This window comes from Vidua macroura, chromosome 20, assembly GCF_024509145.1.
Source record: "Vidua macroura isolate BioBank_ID:100142 chromosome 20, ASM2450914v1, whole genome shotgun sequence".
In the NCBI taxonomy this organism is placed as follows: domain Eukaryota; kingdom Metazoa; phylum Chordata; class Aves; order Passeriformes; family Viduidae; genus Vidua; species Vidua macroura.
This window is the reverse complement of record NC_071590.1, coordinates 10,001,780-10,027,127: the sequence shown is the minus strand read 5'-3', so window position 1 is coordinate 10,027,127 and position 25,348 is coordinate 10,001,780. Positions and strand designations below refer to the sequence as shown.

General features: G+C 53.4%; 3 protein-coding genes across 3 annotated transcripts in view; 1 reads left to right on the top strand and 2 right to left on the bottom strand.

Annotated features, from left to right (window-relative positions):
- The window catches only part of AATF (apoptosis antagonizing transcription factor), a 38,811-nt gene extending 32,918 nt beyond the window's left edge, over positions 1-5,893 (bottom strand). The window contains exons 1-4 of the mRNA XM_053995995.1: positions 5,797-5,893; positions 4,246-4,434; positions 3,642-4,061; positions 2,922-3,059 (exon numbers count right to left, since the gene is read on the bottom strand). Coding sequence (XP_053851970.1) covers positions 2,922-3,059; positions 3,642-4,061; positions 4,246-4,434; positions 5,797-5,881 — 832 coding nt within the window. The 5' untranslated portion in view covers positions 5,882-5,893. The remainder of the gene's footprint in view (positions 1-2,921; positions 3,060-3,641; positions 4,062-4,245; positions 4,435-5,796) is intronic.
- An 8,363-nt stretch (positions 5,894-14,256) lies between these two features.
- On the bottom strand, positions 14,257-20,457 carry LHX1 (LIM homeobox 1). The gene is made up of 5 exons (XM_053995998.1): positions 19,382-20,457; positions 17,920-18,146; positions 17,338-17,615; positions 16,512-16,677; positions 14,257-16,146 (listed from the first exon to the last, which is right to left on the bottom strand). The coding sequence occupies exons 1-5, from the start codon at positions 19,549-19,551 to the stop codon at positions 15,767-15,769; spliced, it is 1,221 nt and encodes a 406-aa protein (XP_053851973.1). The 5' UTR covers positions 19,552-20,457; the 3' UTR covers positions 14,257-15,766.
- On the top strand, positions 20,210-21,526 carry LOC128817472 (collagen alpha-1(III) chain-like). Its single transcript, XM_053995957.1, has 4 exons — positions 20,210-20,647; positions 20,836-21,290; positions 21,371-21,459; positions 21,519-21,526. The coding sequence occupies exons 1-4, from the start codon at positions 20,210-20,212 to the stop codon at positions 21,524-21,526; spliced, it is 990 nt and encodes a 329-aa protein (XP_053851932.1).
- Positions 21,527-25,348: the final 3,822 nt, after the last annotated feature.

Here is a 25,348-nt window from a genome sequence, read left to right as displayed (position 1 = left end):
TAACTCATCTCACCAACTATAAACTGAAAATAACACAATCTGCTATTTAAAAGCTGCAATTCCCAGCTCTTTTTTGAAAAGCATGCAGTATTAGTCACTGAAGTGCTCCCAGTTTAGTATTTTTAACCAGAATTAGAAAGGAAAAGCTACAGGCCTGCACTGAGAAGCTCAGGGCCTTTGAGGATGAAGAGATTTAATTCCTTGTTACCTCCTTGTCCCTCAATTATTTGTGTGTTTTGTTTTTTTGGTTTTTTGTCACTCTATCAGGATTTAACCCAAGCCCCAAACACTGGAACTGTTTAATTCCTGACACTGGATGTGGCTCCACCAATGTTTATTCCACTTCTAGTTTGGCTCTTCCTTGCCCTTGAGGGGATTTTTGGAGACAATTTCAGGAGATCCCCTTCCAGGCTCCCAGCACAGTGAAATATGAGTGGCAGGCCTGCAATCTGTGCACAGCCACAGCACAGAAACCTGCACCTTGCACTCCTTTTCTATGTAAATAATGCAGGGATCCTGCGGGAACATGCCAGGGATTGGAATTTTTAATTAATGGGTCTCTTTAATGTGCAAATCAGGAGCAGATTGCAAATTCTGACTCGCATTGATTATGAAAAACATTAATTGAACGTGCAAGACCCCAAACAGAGGCAACATCTCAAGGCCTGGACCAGACTGGAGGGTGCAGTGCAGGGGAATACAAATCTGTCCTGGAGGAACAGCACCTTGGAACTGTGAGCTGGGAGGGTTTGTGTGTGCAGGACATTAAACACTGGACATTTGTGCTGCTTTCAGAGCTCAGCCACTCTGATCTCAGCACTAAAAACCACCCAGACTCGGGTGTGCAAAACAGGAATAAACATGAGCTCCATGACCACACTTTGGTCTCCCATTTGTATGTAAAAAGGGTGGCAGAAAAAAAAAAATCTGGAATATAATTAAAGATTAAAAAAAAAAAAAAAGAGGGAAATAAAAAGTAAGACAGCACAAACAAAGCAATGCTGTCTCTTTAAACAGAAATTCATCCTATATAAATTATGGCCATAAACTTTTCCTGCAGTGCAGCCTAATTAATTCTTGTTCTATACACAAAGGGAAATGCTGGGTGACAAATGGGTGTGAAGCCTGAAAGCTGCCAGGTCTGCAAAACATTTTCTACTTCAATTTATAAGCAATTTTGCAGTAAATCATCTACCAGAACCTGAGATCTCAGGAATCTAAGGTTGTCCAAAGCATGTTGTAACATTAAAAAAAAAAATCATAAAAGATTACAAAAATAATAAATTAAACATTTTAAGTTTTGTAACCTCCAGTCTCAAAATCTGGAAAATGAGCATGACCTTGCCATTTTCACCCAGGTTTGGCTGCAAAACTGCAAATGGATGGAGAATTGCTGTCTACTCTTTAACACAATTACACTTCAGCCCTTAGGGAATTCCAGCACCACAACAGGGCTGTCCTGAGTAGGAGATACTCAAGAGGAAAATACAGAAAGGACAGTTTTCCAATTCAAAAAATTCAATCTTCCTCTGAGCACAGAGCAGAAATTTCATGAGAAATGGAAAGATTTGGGGAAAATGACTGGAAACACTCTTGTCCAGGAGCTCTGAGAGCACTGGGAACCTCCTGACTTCAGCATCCTGCAGGGTTCACCCAGAGTCTGGGGTTTTGGCACCCAGTCTTTTGTGCAGCTGGAACACCAAATCATTGCCTCCTGTTCCGTGAGGATGATGAAAAGGTGCCAGATTTATTTTGTGGGTTTGGGCAGAAGTGCTGAGGCTGCCCTGAAAGGAGAGCATCATCCAGGCCAAACCAGTGCCCGTGCTGTGATGATCCCCAATCCTGTCCAAGGCTGAAGCTCACCACGTACAAGTGCAGCAGCAGTGGTAGAACGTTCCTAAATTCAGCATTTCCCACCTGTCAGCCTGAGATTTCCTCTGCTAACATTGCCCATGTCACTCCAGCTCTGTGCTCTCTGTCCTCACAGATGACCCACAGAACACAAACCCAAGCTATGAGGAACAGAGTGAACTCCCACAGCTCCCTGCCCAGATGATGAGGAGAGGGTCAGGAGGGGATCATTCAGCACTTCTTAGCAGTGGAGTTTCCCTCAGAGCTCTGCACAACTGAGGGATCAGCCTCTGCAGCACTGGGGACATTGCACTCCATGCTCTTGGGTGTATTTTGCTTGTGGGAAATACCAAAATGTCAACCATTGTTTCTGTTAAAGGTCTGTAATGATCTTGCATCCAGACCTGTAATGAAACATGGAGCTGGGGCAGGTCGTAATGCATCTCATTAAGGACATTAATAACGTGTGTTCCACTGAAAGGTCAGCACAGCATTGGTGGGAGTTTGCCTTTTTGTCCTTAATCACTTCATTTCAAGCAGCAGAGCCAACTTTGAAGCAGAAAGCAGCTCACCTGTAACTGCAGGTAAGCTGACTGCCCTGCCCTAAGACAGAGGATCAAAACTTGCTGCAGGGCCAAGGTGCAGGCTCATGTCTGATGACCCAGACATCTCTCTCCCTGTGCATTCACCTCAAGGCCAGAGAAAAGGTGTCCAAATATAAAAGCTAAACAGACCCACACCACACTGAAGCCCAGCACTTTGCACTCACCCACTGCAGCCTGCATGTTATGATTTCATACTGGAGAATCTACTACAGATGTCATCAGATCAGTGTGATTAGCAGTGATCTCAGGAATGAACAGATGAGGCAGCACCATGCTGGAATTCATCTGCACAGCCCCTCCTTTGGGCTGCACTGCTCCTGCTTTGGGAAAACCTTTGCCTTCACTGGCCCAGCACAAAACTGGTACAAGGTGTCTCTGGACAAAGCACCCCAGCTCTGCACTGGACAGCAAGAAGCAAATGTTTATAAGAGTCTGAGCAAAGGAGAAAGGTGAAAAGGCTCTTACAGTTCTCCACAGCGTTGTCAAAGTCCTGTCCCCCCTCCTTCCTGAACCTGGGGTAGGTGTCTGGCTGGGGCAGCCTGTTGGCTGTCATGAGCACCTTCTGCATCTTGATCCTCCCTTCCATCAGCTGGTCCCACAGGGCTTCACAACAAAAAGGAAACAAAAGAATCAGTTAGCAAGACAAAGCACTTGCTCCTGGTGAAGGACCTGACAGCTCAGGCCCTCTCCTCTGGGCTGCATTCCTCCTGCTCAGGGCAGCCTTGGCCAGCACAAAATGGGTGCCACGAGTTGGCTCTGGACGAAGCAAATCCCAACTGCAACTCTGTGACCCCCAGCCCAAACCACCCCTTGGCTTTACTGGTTCACAGGACAGCCTGCAAACAGAGGTTTGATCCTTTAACAGCTCAGACAGGAAGAAATGGCATTGTGGGGGTTACACTTTGGAAAGAAGCAAAGTGATCCCAGCAGGACCAGCGCAGGAAGTTCCCAAACCCAGTGGTCCCATGAGGATATTCAGCACTGGTTCAGATAAGCTAATGGGTAAATACACTTCACATCAGGAGCTGTTACAGCAGCAGTGACACCAGAACATCTGGCACAACATCTGCACACACACGGGGCTGCTGCAGCATGCACAAGCAGGGTGCTGGCAGCACCTCACCATGCTGAGGGGCTCAGGCTGGTTTTACACTGCCAGCAGACACACAGCAAACATGCACAAACCTAGCTGGTTCCTCACAGCTTTGCCCTTCTCCACTTCTTCAGACTCCTGTCTTCTGGAGAAGGTCAGCACTCCCCCATCATCTTCGCTGTCTTTGGTTTCTTTTCCATCATCGTGGTTTTCACTCCCAAATTCCTCCTCCTCCTCCTCCTCATTTCCTTCTTCCATGTCAGCATCATCCTCATCCTCATTTTCATCCTCCCCTTCACTGCTCCCTGCATCGTCCATCCCCTCTGTAAACTTCTCAAAGTCTGTGATATTCTGGGAGCTGAACTTTGGTGCCTTGGCCTCTTCATCATCCTCCAGGTCATCCTCCTGCTCACTGCCAGCACTGCTGGGCTTCTCCCTGCCCTTAGTACCAACACTGTCCTCCTCTTCTGAGCCTTCACTGCCACTGTACCAGTCATCTAGTGCTTCTTCAGCTAATAAATGAGAGAAAAAAGTTATTTGCTTAGCAGAGAAATTCACCAGCAGCAGCTCAGCTTTGGACTGTTTGATGTCCAGCTTAACTGTAGCTGTTCCTGGCCCTGAGCTTTGCCAGGCTCAGTCACGAGCTGACACCATGGTCTGCCAGCAAAAAAGGGGGGAAAAAATGAGATTTCTTACCAGATCCTTCTTCAGACAGAGCATCTCCCCAGAGCTCTTCCTGCAGAGCTTTCCGAGATGTGGCTTTTCCACTGTACCTCTTATCAGCTTCCAGGAGAGAGGCTGAGGCTCTTTTCCTGATATTACCAACAGGCAAAATGTCATCCGTGGCTTCATCCTCAAATCTGTCAATCACTTTAGCAACTGTAGCTGTGGAGGGGGGGAAAAAAAAGGGAAGGGGTGTCTGTAACTGAGCTGAATTCCAGTCTGGAAGGAGCCCTGGGAAGCTCCTCATGCTCTGTAACAACCGTGCACTGCACAGGGGAACAGGAACTTTGAAAAGTGCAGGAAAGGCACACAAATAGTTTCCTGCAAGGGGGAAAGGCTCCTGCACGAAAGCAGAACATGAACCAAGCCCATCCAAGCCCTCCCAAGGATGCAGGAGGGTCTCTGAGACCTTCAGGTGGAGGACTCTGCAAAGCTGCAATGCCTTCACTCACTTCATGCCTGCAGACTAAAAGAGGAAAGCTCCAATTCAGAGATGCACTCTGGCCTCTTGCTATATAGAAAAGCCACATAAATACATACATTGCGCTGTGGTTTTTGCCCTCCTTCATCCCCATCTTCTCCAGGACACAGAGCAGAGCAGCCCAGCCCAGAGAACACATCCCACCATCCTCCCTCCCCACTTTCATTCCTGTGCAAGCCACCCAGTGCCAAACTGCAGGCTTGGCTCTGTGGGCAATGAGAGACTCAAATCGCTGAGTGCTCTTAATGTGCCTTTGGAAATGTTAATGCCTGCTTGGAGTGTTTGTTAGAGGCTGAGGGGGGCAAAAACATCTCCTGCTCATAACCAAAGCAACAAAATCTGCTCTAAGTGCAGTCACTCCAGGCAGCAGAGGATGGCAAAATGCTGGGCAGGAGGGGCAGATCCTTGCAGCCATCTCCTGGAGTCCTCAGTCTTGGCACTGCCACACGATGAAGTTCTCCCCAGCGCAGCTGTGGCTGCCCCTGGCAGTGTCCCAGGCCAGGCTGGATGGGTTTGGAGCAGCCTGGGACAGTGGAAGGGGTCCCTGCCACGGCAGGGCTGGCACGGGATGGGCTCTGAGGCCCCAAACCCCAACCAGGCTGAGATTCTGCGAAGTCTGGAACAAAATTATGGTTACTAAAATAGGAAAACGCCTCTGCTGACCACGGTGACTTCCTCAGGGGTGATTGAGGCGTTTCTTACAAGACACTGTTGCTCTCACACAGACTGCAGGAAAGAACCAGGCTAGGCCTAACACAGGCCCGACCCCGGGGGTGGCCCCCAACCCGAGAGAACCCCGAGCCCGGACACATCCGCGATCCCACAGGTGGCTCGATGAACTCCATCGCGGAGGTAACGCCGAGCCCCGACACAGCCCCGATCCCTGCGATCGCCCCGGGCCGGGGGCACGGCGGGAGCCCGACCCTCCCCGCCGCCGCGGCGCCACGTGCGGCCGCTCCGGCAGCGCCCGGGCCGCCCTCGCCTGCCCCTCCCGCCCCCGCCGGCCGCGGTGCCAACCCCCCCCTTCCCCGGTGCTCCCGCACCTTCCTCCGCATCATCCTCGGGGTCCCGCGGGCCGGGCCGGGGGTCCAGCAGCTCCTGCAGCTGCAGGGCCAAGGGCGCCGCCATCTTGGGGGAAGCGCGCGGCGGGGCCGGGGCGGGGCCGGGGGCGGGGCCTGCGTGAGGGGACGGGGCGGGGCGGGAGGGGCGCCCGGTCCCGCCGGGATCCAACCGGGAATAAACCCGGAATCCAACAGGAATCTATCCGGGAATAAACCCGGAATCCCACAGGAATCCATACGGGAATGAACCCGGGATCCAACCGGGAATGAACCCGGAATCCCACAGGAATCCATACGGGAATAAACCCGGAATCCAACAGGAATCCATCCGGGAATGAACCTGGGATCCAACCGGGAATGAACCCGGAATCACACAGGAATCCATCCGGGAATAAACCCGGGATCCAACCGGAATCCATCCGGGAATGAACCGGGGATCCAACCGGGAATGAACCCGGAATCCCACAGGAATCCAAACGGAAATTAACCGGGAATCCAACGGGAATCCATCCGGGAATGAACCCGGGATCCAACCGGAATCCATCCGGGAATGAACTGGGGATCCAACCGGGAATGAACCCGGAATCCCACAGGAATCCATCCGGGAATGAACCCGGGATCCAACCGGGAATGAACCCGGAATCCAACAGGAATCCGTGCGGAAATTAACCGGGGATCCAACCGGGATCCATCCGGGAATGAACCCGGGATCCAACCGGGAACGATTGCGGGGCCACACTGGGATCCCACAAGGAATGAACCCGGGATCACACCGGGATTGAACCGGGAATGAACCCGGATCCAGCTGGGAATGAACCCGGGGTCACACCGGGATCCAACCGGGAATGAACCCGGGATCGAACCGGGAATGAACCCGGAGTCACACCGGGATCCAACCGGGAATGAACCCGGAATCCAACAGGAATCCATACGGGAATAAACCCGGGATCCAAACGGGAATGAACCCGGGGTCACACCGGGAATGAACCCGGAGTCACACCGGGAATGAACCCGGAGTCACACCGGGATCCAGCCGGGAGCCCCGGTCATTAGCGGGGCCCTCGCCGCACTTGTGGGCAGCAGGTCTGTGGGAACTGGGGCTCACGGTACCGGACACCGGCAGCACGGCAGCCAAGTGCCATTAATAATGCACAATATGACAACTATTGCTTTAAATCAACGTCAGACTTTCTCTGCCTCCCCAGCTGGGCAGCACTGAATTAATGCTTTTCCCGTCCTGTGTTAAATATTCTGTGGCCTCTGCTGGAGTCCCTCTCACAGCGGTGAGGTCTCAGAGCTGGGTTCTCAGGTAGATAGATCCTTACACCTGAGTTACACCCGAGTTACACCTGAGTTACACCCGAGTTACACCTGAGTTACACCTGCGTTCCACCAGCCACGGGGAATTCGGGAATTTTGGCTCCTGGGGTCAGGCTCTGGCCGAGGAGCAGCGGCCAGGCGATGCAGTCGTGACCTGCAGAGAGCCTTAGCAGGGACAGGTTCTCTGGCTTTGCCCTCTGCCAGCCTCTCCCGGCCCCTTTCTGCGCTCCCAAGGAATTGCCTGGAATTGGGGAACGCCAATCGAGGCTGGCACGGATTTTGTTCCAAGGGAGCAGGGGCCCCACTCAGCCTCTCCAATCCGAGCTGCAGGTGAAGCTCTGATCTTCAGACCCCACAATGAGCTGCAGATTTGGGCTTTCCACATCCAGCGTTGTGATTTCGAAGGTCCCTGTGAACCTGAGCACGCTGATGCTCATCCCCTTCTTGTCCTCCCTGCCCCCGAGGTGCCTTTAAATGCCATAAAGACGAGCGGGAGGTGGCTCGTGCTGGGAGCCGGGATGCAGCCGGATCCATCCCGCCGCACGGCTCATGCGGGCGCTTCTCCTACAGAGGGCAGAGGAATATCAGGAATTCCCATCGCCTCCACCGGGGAAACCTGGCAGGCACCGAGAGGGAGCCGGCTGGAAAAACCCGAACATCGCCCTCCCCTTCCAGCCCCGCTGGGACCCTCCCCGCGAGCCCGGCTGACTCTGGGTACCTTGATGACAAAAAAATAAAGCTCGATTTATAGAAAACCCAATGTTTGCTGAAATCGCACATTTTCACGGCAAACCTCCCCCCCCCCCGCCCAAGCTTCAAAATGCTCAACAGCATAAAATTCAACTCCGTTTTGCAGTTTGTATTTATTTTATCACGGCAGGATGGATGGTTCTGATGCTCTGCATAATCGATGGTGGGGGATTACCCCTGCTCCAGCAATGAGAAATTAAACACTGGTTTTTATTTGTTTATTTATTTATTAACAAAGACGCGGTTTGAAAAAACAGGAAACTTATAAACCAGGAGACATGCACAGTGTATCTTCCCTAGCTTTGCTTCTAGGTTTTCCTTTTTTTTTTTTTCCCCTTGGAGTCTGTCGGTATTTTGTTCCCAGATGCCACCATAAACAAAGGGAGGAGCCTGGAGAAATAAATCTGTGGAAAATTAAGTAGCAGGAACAAGTGCTTACCTGTGCAGTTACTTCTGAGTAACTAACCACTCACACAACCAAAGAACTAGTGCCAAGACTCCCCTGCATAATTGCATTTTCAAACCTCTGCACTCTTAGAGTGAAAAAGGGATGTTCTCTACCCGCACAAATAATGAATTGCCCTGTTAATGAAGAGAGAGAGGCTTTTAGTGATGGTTAAATAAAACAGACCCAGTAGAATTAATAAAAAATACAAGTGAGTTGCATTAGTCCTTTGGAGTAAAAAATGAGCTTCTTGAAGTCACAGCGTTTTGATACTCAGGCCACTGAGATCAGGATTTCACCCACTGAGACTAATGGGACAATTGCTCCATATAAATCCCAAAGCCAGCAATGCATTCAAATCCAGCTGTAAACTCAGGGGTCCTGGCAGAGCTCGCCTGTTCCTCTTCTGTGCCACATCCATCACTCACACCCGTGCGGAACAAAAAGTGTGCTCAGGTGTGGGGGACCCCTCACCACTGGGTCACCCCAACCTCACTCCCACAGCCACAGGACCTGTTAATTCACAATTTTTCAGGAGGAGATGCAGTCAATACAAAGCCACATCAAACAGCAACTGCAGCCTGTGAAAGTCGGGGATTGTTAAAATATTTCACCCACAGAGTCGCCTTTGCCGCTGTTTATTCTCTCTCCTCTGCCTTTCACTTAGCAGGGTAATTAAATCAGACTCCAGGGCTGGGTTTTAATTTCTGGTTCACATGCCCTCCAACCATGCTGCCGTGCCTGGGACTCAGATAGAGCAGGGGAATATTTGTACAAAAACTGTATCGATACATTTTCATTTGAGAGGCTCATGAAAGGCTTTTTATGCCTCACAGTCGGTTCAGAGAAACCCTTGGCCTGTTTAGAAACTACATCAACATCACTGACATCATTTCTTTGGCATTTTCCCTCTTAATTTTACTTTTTTATTCACATGCCTGTTTGCTAGAATGGGAATAACAGCCTAAACACAGAGCAGATAAACACGGGAACGTGGAACAGGCTGGGCTGTAAAAACAGCTTCCAATTTCTCCCACTCAGCATCTCTCGCTGCCGTGGCCGTGGAGCTCGTCAGCTTTTGGGAAATTGTCAGATGAGATGGAAGCTTTGGCAGGGAAGGGCTGTGCCATCCTCCCGTGTCTGTATAATTACAGGCTGTTAGTATGAATGCATCTTTTAGAGCCATTCCTTCACCAGAACACGGGAACGGGCCGGGGTGGAAACGTGGAGCCCCTCAGGCAGTGCCAGCGAGGGACCCACAGGGGCTGCAGGAACCCATTCCAGCGGCATTCCCAGCGGATCCACGGGAATTACCCGCCCCGGAGTCGCCTCTGCTGAATTTAATTGACTTACTTCATCAACAGCAAAATTTGACCCATATACAGAGGGCCTCGTGCTGGCCAAAAATAGCCACGAGCTGGGGCTGATCTGGCCAACGCTTGGGCGAGCAAATGTCCTTTTCCAAACTGACCTTTTTCATTTCAGTCATGCTAGTTCAGTTAAAATTTTCTTTTTAAACCAGTAACACAATTTATCCATGAAAAGGAGAGAAAAAAAGAAGTGAAAAGAACTGGGGAGAAGCAGAAAAGAACACAAGCAAACCCCTTCCACTAAAACAAATTACATAAAATTTAGATTATGTACATAAAAAAAACTCTCCTCATAAATATTTATTAGTATTTTTCTTCTGTGCTTTTATTTACTTGAGTACTTCTGCTATTCCTAACCCATCCCTCATTCAAAAAACACAATTGCTTTAAAGATTTTATCAACCCTTAATGGTTCCTACATTGAAAAATAGAAGGAACAGAGTGTGTTTGAAGAGATGCACAGCCCAAAGATCCTTACAGCAGATAAGAATTTTAAAGGCCACCCAAAGGCAATTTAAAAACTAGACAAAAACTGGGTTTAGAAGGAGCAAAATGCCTGATTTTCAAGCAAACCACACGTGTGCTCTCCTGTGCACAGCCATGCCAGCACAAAGACAGGCACCAGGGAAGTGTGTGAGGCAGCCTCTCCCACGGGCTTCACTCCCAGAAATCCCCACAGCCCCTGGGAATTCCTCTCCCTCCGGCTCTGAGGCAGCCAGGGGAGATTTTCCAGCCCAGGTTCTGTGCTGTGCCACAATTCTCACCCTGCCCAGGGACCCTGGGACAGGCGCAGCCCTTCCCTGCAGAGCTGGGCCGAGGATTTCCTCCCAAAGCACGTGGGATCCCAGCAGCCTGAGCAGGGTCAGATTCCTCAGCAAGGGAGCTTGGAGTAAAACCAAGCAGCAAAATTGCCCCTAATCCTTAGATTTTCCAAACTGTGAGCAGTGCCCAAATGGCGCCGAGGCAGAGCTGTCCCTGATTTGGTGACATCCTGGAGCAGAAGCTGTAAGAGAGCCCAGTCACACCCGTGTCCCAGCAGAGTCACCAAGGGATGCTCCCACAACAAAACCACGAGATGCCAACAAAAACACCAGCTGTGATCCCATGTGCTTGGGAACAGCCCAAGAACACCCCACAGCCACGGTTCCAGCAACGCCAGGGACATGGAATTAGGAATTTGGAGGCCACCTCACCACAAGGCCACATTTCCTCTCCAACTCCTGCATTTCAATTCTGCATTAATGAGTGAACAACTCTCGCATCAAACTCTACTTTTCAAGCACAATCCCATGCTCTGTAGCTAAACCACCACGAGTACTATCAACAAATAAACAAATCCCAGGTTTATAATCAAAATAGATTTTAATGGACCCACGAATTTCATTTATAACTTCATGGGTGTTTTGTTGGCATGAGGAATGCTGAGCACTCCAGTGCCAGGGCAGAGACAAAGGAAGGACCTCCCAAAACCTGCTCCAGCATCACAATTCCTTGTTCCCAGCTCACCAGCATAGGAAGGATTTGTATCAATTGTTTAAACTTAGTAGATGTGAATTTTTCTGTTAGGGGTAGGAACAGAAAGAGGGATTGCAAATGCTTCAATTTCATATTGTAAGAACATGTAAAGCTTAAAGACAACACAGTTATTCAAGATAAAAATCCAGACTACAGCAAAAGGAAGCATTCCTGAGAGGACACTGCAATATCTGCCACTTCCCAGGATGGCAAAAGTATGTTAATCACCACTGATATTTTAAAATTATATTTATTTATCAATTTGTATCCTGTACCCATCGCTCAGCACCTGGGTACAGACATCAAACTATTACAGAACATTTGACTACAAATCATCATTTAAGTACATCCTTACTCCTGGGATACACATCCTCCCAAATCCCTTCCCATCCCCAGGCAAACAGATCCCAGCAGGGCCTGGGGAGGGAGGGGGTGGGCAGAGAGGAGCCTCGGTGGGGACAGCGTGGGACACCTGGGCCAAAAGCAGGAAACTCACGGCATTTTACAGACTTTGATCGACGTGCAAAACTCCCCTGCCTCAGAGCAGCCCCACAGGGGCAGTACTCACAGCACGTGCCTGGAACCCTTCTCCCGGGGCCTGGAGCAGGTCTGGCAGTGGCTGTGCACAGATCTTCAGCCTGGCCCGAGCATCCCCGGCCGTGCCAGGGCGGGTGAGCGGCCAGGCGGGGCAGGGGCAGCGTCACCGGCTGCCCTCAGCTGGGACACGGCCCCGAGGTCACCTCACGGCAGCAGGAGAGACCAAAAGAGAGCAGTTAATTCCCAAAGGGCTCGTGGGGAGGCCGTGCACGGACACAGAGCCGGGCAGTGCGTGGCAGAGGCAGTGCAGGATCCCAGGATCGCTCCAGGCCCTTCTCCCACAGCCCTGCATCCATCCACACACCCATCCATCCACCCATCCCTCCCTCCACCCATCCAGGGAACGCCGCCGGAGTCAATGGAAACGCTCTTGTAAACAAGGACTTACAAGGACCCAACGTGACAATGCTTTCAAAAGGAGTTTTGACTGTGCAATTGTTGCTGGATTAGGGGCTCCAGACGCACCGAGCTCGCTCTGAGGAGCGCAGAATTCCAATCTCCACAGGCTGGGGCTCGGCCTCGGCCACGGGAACGGCTCCTGGGCTCCCCCAAACCCAGCAAAGCCCCAAGGAAGCGATGGGAGCGTCACAAAAAGACAAACTCTCCTTTTTACAACCTAAACTGACCTAAACCGAGCCTAACCCTGGCCCTAAACCGAGCAGTGTCGCTGCCTAAATGAACACAGAATAAACTGTACAAGGACTGAGAGAGAGAGAGAAGGAAAGAAAGAAGGAAAGAAAGAAGGAAAGAAAGAAGGAAAGAAAGAAGGAAAGAAGGAAAGAAAGAAGGAAAGAAAGAAGGAAATAAAGAAAGAAGGAAAGAAGGAAAGAAGGAAAGAAGAAAAGAAGGAAAGAAAGAAGGAAATAAAGAAAGAAGGAAAGAAGGAAAGAAGGAAAGAAGGAAAGAAAGAAAGAAAGAAAGAAAGAAAGAAAGAAAGAAAGAAAGAAAGAAAGAAAGAAAGAAAGCTCAAAATTTCCTACAAAACAATCCTATTTGGCGAAGTCCTCATTTAAAATCATTGATTCAACAATAAAGCAGCAGCCCAGCCCAGCAGCACAAATATCAGCATTTCTCTTTCCCAGATAAGTGTAAGTTTGAAATAAATAAATCACCCATTCCTCCACTTGTATAAATGCAAACCAGAGCAACAATACATGGCAATAGCACAAAAGACAAACAAATGAGTTAGACACGGAGTCCAGGAGTTTAAGAAGTCTCCCCTGTATTTAATAAAGCATGAATTATTTTTTTTAGAAACACTAACAGATCCCTTGCAGATAGTTTTTTATCTTTATATTGTTATTATATAAGACATTTTGTGTTTAAAGTGAACTATTGCTTCATCTAGGTGGCCCCTCTGCTGGGCATAGAAAGTAGGTAGTGAACAAAATCAAAAACCACCGTTGAAAATTACAAACTATACAACTCAAAAGCATTTGGAGTTGGTTCTTTTCCCACCCCCCCAGTCCAAAGAGAGAAATAATGGAATCCCTGGGAATGGGGAAGTCTGGGGTGTAGCATAAAATTCTGTGTCTACATCAAATGAAAGAGAAGCCAGCCCAAGCCCCGGTGAGTCGAGAGGAAGGAGGAGATGCAATCCCAGCTCGTCCCTCTCCATTAACCCAGCAGGTGGAACGTTCAAACCAGAGACTGCAGAACCGAACCTGACTCTTTGTCCCTAACACAGCTCCAGCTCCTCTCGGAGTCAGCGGGACTTTTGCTTTTGAAGAACTGAATATTCATGATTCTGCCACGGGTGATAATTTAAAACGTAAAATCTGGCATTTCGCAAGACTCCAGGAATTTTTTTTTTTTTTTTGTTTCATTTTTCTCCAAGAGATTGAGGCTGTACGAGGGCAAAGCAAAATATTCTCCCCACTGCCCTTTAGAGAACTTCAGAATGACCAAACGCCGCCAAGCATTGACACTGCCTCAGCTCTAAGAAAAAAGGATTAAAATTACTTTCAGGACATTGAGGTTATGCTTTGTCCAAACCATCCAATTAGGAGAAAAAAAAAGTAAAATTACCTTTGGAGAATTAACTAAAACTGGATCAATTGCAAACCGTATCTTTGCAAGCATTTTACATTTACAACACCTTTTTGTTTATGCATAAAATCAGCATTTCGAATGTTCTCTCTTAGCATAGAGCACGAATAAGTGAAGATATTGATATAATTTGATTACTTCTGAATTTTAAAATTTAAAATGCAGTGGAACAGGTTATTTGGACTTCAACAACTGAATCTGGAGATGGCAAGAAAGGCTGGAGCTGCCTCTGGCCGCTGTCTGCATCGACACCAGGGCTTAGACTTCCACCAGAGGCAAAGAGCTGCCCAGGATTAGCAGCTGAGTGGATCATTCCTTCTCAGGGCTATTTCACTCAAGAGAATCAATTTCCAAAAATTGCTTAAAACATCAAATGAAACACAAGTTATCTAAACATCAGATTTTCTAATTTTATTAAAAACGCACAAATTTTATCCAACATGTTTTCTTTCATACAGTGAATGGTCTAATATGCACTGGAGGTCACACAAGCTTAGGTTCATTAGAACAATAAAAGACATATGAGAAATTTAATATATAAAGAAAAAAGTAGCAGCTGTTGACTGCATATTTGACCATAAAATTTAAATATTTTGGACTTTTATTTTAAAGACACAAAAATAAAACCTGTGTGGGTCTATATAAGTCATATTAACAATTCCATGAATGTTCAACAGGACTAAAAATTAGCAAAGATGTCTGTTTGTCTTTTTTTTTTTTTTCTTTTTAAGCTTGTAACACTTTTTAAACACCTTCTCGGGTTGCTGGTGCAAAGCACCTTACAGTATTTGTGCTATATATTTACTTTATTTGGCAACTGTCTGGGTTTTGTGGGTTTTTTTTTTTCTTTGCCTTCTGTAAACAACACCTTTTACAAACTAGCACAGTGAACCACAAGCCCTGCAATCTGTTAGAACATCTACAGAAAAGAAAATGAACTATTTTGGTTGGCTGCTCAAAATCTTTTGCTTTTGAACAAGAGGTTTTCCTAAAACAGGATTTATTAGTAAAACATTGAGCTCCTGAATTTAACATTAGACGTAAACAGTTGACTGTTTTTAGTTCAATAGAGTCTTTTTGTTTAGCTTTTCTCTCTCTGTGAAGGTAGAATACTTTTTGTTTGTTTGTTTGTTTTTTTCAAGTCATTTTCGTTAGAGGTCTGGGTGGTGACCTTTGCTATGATGAGGAGGTTTTGTACGTGTAGCTTTGTGAAGGTAGAAGAGTTGGTGCTGAGGGCTTAACATTTAGTATTTGCTATTTTTGGAAAAAAAAAAAAAAAAAAAAAAAAAGAACCAAACCAAAACAACCGAAACAAAACAGAAAAGAAAAAAAAAAAAAGAAAGGAAAAAGGAAAAGTTGTCCCACCTGATCGTCAGCAGGCTGAAATGGCTGAAGCTAAAAAGAGTTTCTTGTTGTCCAACTTTCTGAGAGACAAAAATGAACAAACAGATTCATAATGCCAGAACCATCCTTAACCAGGAACGCTATAGAGAGTTCTTGAAGCTTTTTTTCCCCTTTTCTTTGACCTCTCCTTCATTCAATTATTTTTTAAATATTTTTTTTTTTTTTTAAACGAGAAGTTTCTAAGGATTGTGGCTCTTAGGATGACATCCAACAGGGTAATCAAACTTACGCCATCCTACGGAATGGCAGCACTTTTACTGTACAGCTTCCCCAGTTTCTTTGTCAATGGTACAAAAAAAGTCCCCTTGCTTGTTTGATACAACCGTAACATGGAGATTGTCCTGGTCTAGAGCAAAGCTTGCCTTGGAGCGATTGGATTCAGTTCGTTCCCAAGGTAAAATTGTCTTAGGGCGGGAGAGATGTTATATGAATTCATTTCTGTACACCATAACAATAAGCAGACTAGATGATCATCACTTACTTAGACCCAGTTTGTTTAAAGCTACCACACAGCTGCTTCGTTCATCTCTGGAGGGTGGGACAAGTGATTGCCGTAGTTAGCACCACCGTTGACGGATATCGACGAAAATGGGGGGCTGGGGCCAAAAACTTCTGCGGACATGGAGTGCAAGGAGCCGGGCAGGTTGGGTTCGGGGCTGGGCGAGTCTCCCGGCGGGTGCGACATGATGTCAGTGAAGCGCTGAGCCTCACTCGAGGGGTGATGTCCGGGCAGGGGGTGGTCCATGGCCCCCAGCGGGGTCCCTGACGGCCCCGAGGAGGGCACGAACGGGAGATCCACGGGGGTCTGCGCTTGAGACGAAGGAGGTCCTTGCGGGAAGAAATCGTAATTGCTTCCAGGGCCGTAATACTCGCTCTGATAATCTGGCGGACAAAGAGAGACAGAGGGAAGGTAACGGGCGGGCAGGTACCCGAGCGGGGACGGCACGGGCGCGCTCCCAGGGCGGCGCGGCTGGGGGGACTCGGGGTGTCACCCACGAACCCGAGGGGAGACGTGTGACCGGGCTGGCCGGGCTCCGGCAGCCCCGGGACCCCCTTCCCGCAGAGCAGCGGGGACACCGACACAAAGCGGCGCTCCCGAAAACGCCGGGGGAACAACGGGAGAACGCCGGGATCCCGCCGGCAGCGCGGCCGCCCCCCCGGTGCGGGGAGTCCCGCGATGGGCGGCGGGGAACCGGGAGGAACGACCCCGGGGACGGAGGGAGGCAGCGCGGGGGAGCGGTACCCACCTCCGTAGAAGGAGAAGGGCCCGTTGGGGATGAGCTCGCCGGGCTCCAGCCGGTCCACGAGCGGCCGCATCCTGCGCGGGCTGCGGAAGAACGCGTGTCGCCGGGCGCCCAGCGCGCTCAGCTGCTTCATCCGCCGCTCCTTGGAGCGCCGGTTCTGGAACCACACCTGGCAGGGCGGCGGGACAGGCGCCGGTCACGGGAGCCGCGGGTCCCGCTCCCGGGAGCCCGAGAGGGGCCGAGCTCCCCCCTTCCCTTCCATCCCCATCCCGGGGCCGCGCTTTTCCCCTTTGCCGGTCTCTCGTGCCCGGTGCGCACCGAGCCGCGCTCCAGGCGCGGCCGAACCCACGCGTGACGGCGGCCCCGCTCCCCACCGACTGCAGGTCAAGAATGACTGAGTTAATTCTTATTACCCTGACAAGATTACTGCTAATTGCCCTCACACTGAGCCTCTCCAATCTAACCTCGTCTTTAATGGTCCTTTAACCCCCCATTACCCCAGCGCTGCGGGTTTATAAACCTTTTAATAATTCCAGCGCGTTGTCATTCTTATTTACCCATTAACCCCTCACGTTTCTCGTTATTAATTTCGATACTGTTTGCAGCTTCTTTAGGACTTTTGCGAATAAACCCGCGGCTCTGTCCCCGCTGACCGGCCGGGGCTGGGGAAGCGGGAAGCACCGGGAAGCTGCCGGGACGCCTCGGTAATAACGATTTCAAAGGCTGGCGGGGCTTCCCCGGGCCCCGCAGTGCGGAGGGTGCCGGGCTCCGGCCCCTCCTCGCCCCCGCATCCCCCGGAGCCGTGCCCGGTGCCCGGAGGCGGCGGTACCTGGATGACCCGCATGTTGAGGCCGGTCTCCTGTGCCAGCTGCTCCCTGATGTGCCGGGTGGGTTTTGGGGTGGCCGCGAAGGCGGCTTTCAGAGTCTCTAGCTGTTTGGCTTTGATGGTGGTGCGGGGTCCCCGCCGCTTGGCCCCCAGGTTCTGGTCGTCGTTTTCGTTGCTCCCCGTCTCCTTGTCGGACACGTTGGCGCTTTCCGAGTCCTTGGCGTCGTCCTGGGAGGGGTCTTGAGAGTCGGGGGACAGGCTGGGGTCACTGCCGGTGGTGGCTGGGGAGGACAAACCCAGGTCATGCTCATCCGGGGGGAAATACCGACCGCGAGGGACCGGGGGAGAGGAGAAAGAAGGGAGACGAAAAAGGAAAAAAGAAAAAAAAAAAATGAGACAGGAAGGAGAAGAAAAGAAAGGGATAGGGGAGTGAAGGAGAAGGGAGAGGAGAGAAAGGAGGGGGAGCAGAAGGGAGAAGACAGGAGAAAGAAGAGAAGAAGGAGGAAGGAGAGGAGCGTCTCATCCCAAGGAGCAGCCGGTGCTGAGCGCATCCCCGCCCTCATCGCCCCGGCCGCGCTCCCTCACCTGAATGCAGGCTGTTTTCTTTGGCAGTATTGCTGTTATTTAGGTAATCTTCTTTGCAGACAAACTTGTTCTCGTCTATGATGTAGAGCTCCTCGCCGGTGGAGAGTTGCTTGTTACACATCATACACGTAAAACAGTTCAAGTGGAACACTTTGCTCCGCGCCCTGCGGACCAGGTCGCTGGGGGAGATGCCCTGGGCACAGCCCGCGCACTTGGTCCCGAAACACCTGCGGGGAGAGGCCGGGCAGCGGTCAGCAGCGCCCGCCGAGCGCGGGCCCCGAGCCGCGGCCTCCACGCACCCTGCTCGGCCACGGAAAACGGGATTCAATCAAATACAGCATCCTTGCAGAGCGCTCTCTCTTCCCCATATTATAGCTTTTAGAAATAAAAATCAAACCCGGCCTGGGCATGGCTCGGGAACGCCGGGGCTGCGCTGCCCGCGTGTCCCCGCGCCCCGACACCCGCATTAAGGACGCTCTGACAAGCAGCTCGCAGAAATTCTACACCTTCTGTATGTCGGTACCGGCCTCGGTAGCGCTCCGGCTGGAGGAGCCGCCGGTGCGGGCAAGGCCGGCGCGGAGAGCCGGGGGACGGCGGGGCCGGACCCGCTCCGGGGCCGGAGGCCTCCCGTGCCCCGCTCAGCCCCGCAGAGCTCTGGGAAGCGGGACCGGAGCAGTGCCGGGCCCGTTCCCGGGGAGAGGCGGTGGAGCCCGGAGCAGTGCCCGTCCCCGTGCCCAGGAGAAGCGGTGGCGGGGCTCGGGGCCGCGCTCCGCCGGGCCGGGCCAGGCCGGGCGTTGTGCCGGTGTACGGCGGGGGCTCCGCGGCCTCCCCGGCCCCGAGTCGGTCCTTGCCCTTATCGCCGGTGTGCGGCGGCGGGACCGGCGGGACCGGCGGCCGCTCCGAGCCCGGGATTGATGCCGGGACGCGCGGAGAGAGCGGCGGCGAGCGAGCGTCGGTCACCGCTGCCCTCTCCATCCATCCACCGGCGAAGGGTCGCTGCCCTCGGGCCGGCCTAGCTCCGGTGCACGGCATGCGCTGGGCCCGCGGAGCGCCCGCACCGTGCCTTCCCCGCCGGGCGGCACCGGGAACATCGCCGGGCTCACGGCCGCGGAGAGCCCCGGCGGGGTCACCCCCGCTCCGCTGCACCGGGCCCGGGATGGTGCCCGTGCTCCCCCGGCCCGGGCCCGGCCCGCCCCGCCGGTCGATAGTTTGGAGGGAACTTTGGGCAACTCGAGCTCGGCCGGGGGACGCGGAGAGCGGCGGCAGCAACGGGCCCGACCCCCCTCCCCCGAGAGCACCGGGAGAAACGGCCGCGGGTTGAGATGTTCGCGTGTCACGGGGAGGGAAGAGGCGCTTGTGGGCCCCGCTGACAACGGGGGAAACAACAAAAATAAAGGGAAAAAAATGGAGGTGAGAAACGAATGGAGAGGAGCGGCGGGGGCAGGCGGAGGCCGGTACTCACCGAAAGAAGTCGTTTTTGCAGTAAAGCTTGCCTTCTCGCGAAAAGCATTTCTCTGTCAAATTGCATTTACATTCACAGCACTGAACACACTTCACATGCCAAGCCCTGTCCAGTACATTCAACAAAAACCGGTCCAAGATCGGCCTTTTGCAGCCTGCACAGTGAACCATTGTCTTTGGTTAGTTCTGAGGGGGCAGCGGTTTCCCAGGTATCAAGGAAAAAAAATAAAAACAACAATTCTTTTTTTTTTTTTTTTTAGAAAGACGACAACACCGGCGAAGGTTTGGTTTGTGTTTTGTTTTGATTTTTTTCTTTCTTTTTTTTTCTTGTTTTTGTGTATGTATCTTTTAAAAGCCTTGGAGAAGTGAAGAAGGATAAAAAAAAGGGAGGAAGAAGAAAAATCTTCTTTCGAGTGTCCTAGGAGGGGTACACAGGAGAATCCCCCACTGCCCAGCGCTTCGACACAGCCGCAGGATCCCGGCCGCTACCAACCACACGGATAATAATAATAATAATAGTAATAATAATAGTAACAATAAAACAATAACGGCTATAAAGATCGGCGCTCAGAAAAATAAAAATTAAAAAAATTAAAAACAAAACCGCCAAAAAGCGAGCGTGATGAGTTTTTCTAAGGTCTGAGGTAGAGCAGTCAGGAGTCAAAGTGCTTTTCCCAATGAGAAATCAAAGGAGGAAAAAATATAACAACAACAACAACAACAATAATAATAATAATAAATAACGAGCCGGGACATGGAGAGGCGGTGGCGGTCAGACGGGCTGTGGCTGCTGCCGCGGCGACATCGCCCTGCGCGTCCTGACGCGGGGATGGGGACACGCGGGGACGGGGACACGCTCCGCCGCTCCTCGCTCCGCCGCTCGCTCTCGTTCTCGCTCTCTCTCTCTCTCTTCTCGTTCACTCTCCCTCGACGTCTCGGCGGCACCGTCGCGCCCGGCTCTGTCCGTCCGTCCGTCCGTCCGTCAGTCCGTCCGTCCTACCTACCCCCGCGCATCGCTACCCGCGGCGGCCGCCCGTGTCCCCGGCGTGGCATGGCCCGGCGGTGGCGGAGCGCAGGGCCCGGGCCGGGCGGAGGGCGCGGGGCAGAGGGGCGGCCCCGCCGTCCGGCCGCGCAGGGGCTCTGCATGATCCCGGCGCCGCCGCCGCCGCAGCCTTATGCACCGCGCGCCCACGTCACCGCCCGCCGCGGCCAATCCGCGCCGCCGCCGCCGCCCCCCCGCGCCCGCCGCGCCGCCGCCGGACGGGGCGTCCGCGCCCCTTTATAGAGCCGCCGGGGCGCCGCCGCCGCCTCCGCCCGCCGGCCCGCCGAGCGACCGACCGACGCACCGATAGACACACCGACACACACACACCGACAGACGCACCGACCGATCGCCCCGCCGACGGCCGGCCCGGCCCGGCCCGGCCCGGCCCCCCGAGCGCGATGCAGCGGTAGGTGCGAGGGAGCACGGACGTGGGCACGGTGCGCACGAGGAGACGCGGCCGCTCGGTGGGGTCTGGCACCCCCGCGGGGTCACGGATCCGTTCGAGCGACCCGCTGGCCGCCGCCGGCCGGAGGAGCGCCTCGCTAGGGACCGGCGACAAACGAGATCCCGCTTCGGCGTGCGCTCCCCCACGGCAAGCGGCGGGGCCCGAGGGCGCGGGGTCTCCGCGGGGCGCGGAGTCGAGGAGAACCCCGAGGCGGGCCGCTTTTCCCGGGAGGAGCGGTGCGGCGGGGCCGGCACTGCGGCCCGGGACGCTCCGGCGGGGCCGCCCCGGTGGGGAGGGGGCGGCGGGCCCGGGGCCACCCGACAGCCGAGGGCACAGCGGAGGCGCCGGTAACTTCGCCGTGGTTCCGTTACCGGCGCTCGCAGCGCACGTCCGGGCCCGAGGAGCACCGGCCACCGCCATGTACCTACTTTATTTTTTTTTTTTTCCTTTTTTTTTTTTTTTTTTTGGTCAATAAAAATTAATCCGCTTTTACCTTCCAGGGGCCGGTCGGTACCGGGGCGGTGCGGAGGGACGAGGTTTCTCTTTCCTTGGCGCTTTGCTGCCCGTCGGGAGCCACCGCTCCGGGGAGGTGCCACCGCCTGGCCCCGGCCCCTCCGGCCCCGGAGCCCGCCCCTCTCCCCGTCCCAGCGGGCTGAGCCCGGGCGGGGAACTGGGAGGGGAAGGGCGGATGGAAGGGTCCCAGCGTGTCCGGGCTTACACACACGACCGAGAGCCGCGGCCGTGCGCGGGGATGGCAGAGGCCCGCCCCGGAGCCCGCAGCATCCCCCGCCTGTACCTACTGCCCTCGCTCTCTTTCACGTCTGTTTCCCTCGAAAAAAAAAAAAAAAGAAAAAAAAATTAAATAAAAAAGCGAGGAAAGCATAAATTGGAAGACAGAAAGAAAAAGGAAGGCAGCAAACCCGCTCTGCGCGGGGCGCAGCCGGGACCGGCGAGGACGCAGAGCCTGCCCGGGCCGGGAGAGGCGGTTCCAGGGCTGTCCTGGGGCCGAGGCACGGCCTCGGAGCTCCTGCGGGTGTTTAAAAGCCCCGGGCTGCGCCCGCGCTATCATCCTCGCCCCCGTCGGGGCGCGCACCGGGCGCTCCCCCCGCGCAGCTGTCGGTTCGCTCGGGGGCCGCTGGCGGGGATCAATGGAGCCGGGGCTGCCCCGCCCGGTGCCCCGCACATGGGCGCTTCTCATGCGGAGCCGGCGCGGGCGGGCGGCCCCGCTCCGCCGCCCGGGAAGGCGACAGCTGCGGGCTGCCGTCAGGGGAGCGCTCCCGCGGCCCCCGCTGCCATGTGTCGGTGGGGATGAATGGGGGGAAGGCGATGAGCACCTCGTGTCCATCAAGCACCAGTTTTTCACAGCGATTATTATTTTTTTTTTTTTTTCTCCTTTCCCAGGCGTTAGCGAAAGCATCTGGTTCTCCCCCCCGCTGCCGGGGGGCGCAGGCCGTGCCCAGCCCCTCCCCGCGGGCTCCGGGGTCCCCCCGCACCGCTGCGCTTCCCGCGGGCTCTGTCCGCCCCAGCTCGGGTCGGGAGGCGCCACAGACCGGGGGGGGGACAGCGGGGTGCCCCCTCTGCCTCACCCCCACCCAGCGGGGATCCCCACCCAGATTTGGCTTGAGAGGCCAAATCGCCCGCGCTTGTCTCCGGCAGGATCCGAAAATCAACCCGCGGCATCCCCGGGCTGCCCCGTGCCCCGCGGGGCCGGGCGTGGGGCGCCCCCGGGAGCCCGAGCGGCGGGGGAAACCCCCCGAGGGAGCAGCACCGTGTGCCGCCCCCTCACAGGGCCGGCTGCCGGGCACGGGGGGATTTTTTGGTTTTCTGTCTATTTTGCAATTGGCCCGGGTGGGCTCCTGGGTCGAGGCCCCAGCCCCAGGCGGGGCCGAGCCCACCCGAACCCCGCGGGGAGCCGGCCAGGATGTTCCAGAGCAACCCCGGCCGGCCCCAGTGCTGGAAAGGAAGGACATTAAGAGAGTAGAAAAGGAAAGAAAGAAAGGAAAGGGAGAAATCAGCAGATGTTTTTAAAAGGGATATATTTTTTTTTAATAAAGGAAGAAAATTAAAAGAGGAAAAAAAAATTAAAATTTAAAAAAATAGAGAGTGTAAGTAAAATAGTGACTGTTGAAAGAGACCCAAATAAAAAGAGAGGGAAAATAAAAGAGGGGAAAAAAAAAAAAGCCAAACAAACCCAAACTCATATTCATTTTAAATCTAATACCGAAGAAAAAAACCCACGTCCCTTTCAGGCGAGTTTAAATTTGCATTTTATGGGTGTCGTTCCCATCCTTTTAGTTAAACATCACCCTGTTTCTCATCCCCTTTCGCCACCGCTGCGCTCAGTAATGGGATTTCTCTCTCCTTTACGGGGTGCCGGTGCTGCACAACCCCCGAGCCCCCTGGTCGCGGTTCCTTGTGGAGCATCCCCGCATCCCCCCCGGGCAAAACTTCCCTCCCACGCACCGGCAGACGCTTTCCACCACATCCATCCCCGACAGCGCTAAGTTTTCCCCTCTTTTCCCATTAATTTTAAATTTGATTTTCTTTTTCCCGCTCCCTTTAAACCTTTCTCCAGGACGGCGCGCGGGCTCGGGGACGCTGCCGGGCTCGGAGCGGCGGCGGGGCCGGTGACCGGCGGCTTCCCCGACGGGGCGGGGGCGGCCCCGAGCTCCCGTTCCGACCCCTCCGCACGCCGGTGCAGCGCGGCCCGGGGGCCGGGGGGCTCTCCCGGCGGCGTCTCGGAGCTCCCCCCGCCACCCCGGGCGGCGCTTTTGGGAGACAGCCCGCAGAGAAGGTGGGGGTCCCACCTCTCCCCCGTCCCCAGCACCTTCCCCCGCAGAAAGAGCGCCTCCGCCTGATTAAATATATATGCGGCTGATGCTCTAGCCAAATATTGAAGTTAAGATGTAATTAAGCCTTTAGAACATCCCCGCGCAATAAACCCCATGGCTGGACAGGATCCATCCCCAGGTTTGTTTTAAAAGAGCTTGGGAAAAAAAAAAAAAAAAAAAAGAAGAAGAAGAAAAAGATCTTTAAATTATGTATTAGAAGGTCCCAGTTTATCCTGCCACACTCGGGTCGATGCTGAGGGTAAACACCACACTGTCGCCCCCCGGCTCCGCTCGCCTTTCCCTTTTCTTTTATTCCTTTTCTATTTATTTTCCTTTTCTTTATTTATTTTCCTGCCCCCCCACCCCCGTGATTAGCCCTCCCGGGTTTCTGCCCACGTCGCTAAATGTTGTCGCTTACACTGCGAGCTCATGCATTGTTTATGGGAAATACGGTTAATAAATAATTACAAATCCGAGGTGTTGGGCTCTGCCTTTGACTGACGGGAGAGTGTCCGGGAAGGGCCCGGGGGTGGCCGGGGGTGTCCCCGAGCCCGGCCGGGAGCGGGGCCGGGGGACAGCCCGGCGGGGGTGCGGCTGTGGGACAGCGGAGCGGGATCCTTCACTCGGCAAAGGGCAGATAAAAGGCGAATAAAAGAGAAAAGAAAGAAAAGTGGGGAGGTAGAGGGGGCGAGGGGGGGGGAGCTATAAAAAAAGAGGGTGAAGCGAACCCCCGGAGGATGCACCGCTCCCGGCTCATCCATCTTCATTGTCTCCGTGTGTGCAAAAGCAACTCCGGTCTAAGGAAAAGCCACTATCAAAGCCATGGCTTTATTTTATATCCTATAGATCAGGAGGGAGGCAAAGCTTTATTTTCGCCCAGAGACAGATATTTTATTTCTCTCTTACGGTTTTATGTGTGAGAGATGTCAAAAAGGTAAAATAGATTGCTAATGCATAGGCAAAACGAAGCTGTTTTGGCATGCTCTGTGTCAGGAGGGCTCCCGGGGAGCGCGGGCTGGGGATTTAGGGCTGATGGGGGACTCGGGGGGATTCTGCTAAAACATCTCTCTCCATAAATCCAGCCGCATGGTCAGCGCGAGCGGCAGGAGGAGTTTTAAAGGGGAAGAGTTGGAGCGCGGCGGAGCGGAGCGGATCCCGGCCCCGCTGCCCCGCTCGGCCCGGCCCGGTCCCGCCGGGATCCCGGGGGTCGCGGCCGCCCTTCCCATCGCTGCTCCCGCCGGAGCTGCGGCGCTGGGGACCGGCCCGAGCCGCTGCCGGCGGCACAAAGCGCTCCCGGCTCATCCCGCCCGGCCGAGGCGCGCCCCCCGCAACCTCCTCGCCTGATTTCATTTCAATATTTCATTCTAGGTTTTTTTTTTTTTTTCCCCCCAAAACAAGCACCCATCCCCCGACTGTCGGTCCAACTCCCGGAGCTGCGGCTGCTCAGCATCTGCCTCCCCGACCCCGGCTGCGGATCCACACGGACCTTTTCCAAAGTTAAAATATATCTCCCCAAGCTGCAACAATTTTCATACTTTTTGACCTCGGGGATTTACTTAGCACGTTAAGTTCAAGGCTCAGAAGCCCAGGGCTATTACTCATTTAGGCACTCCCACCACCAACAGTTTTCACCACATATTTTATCAT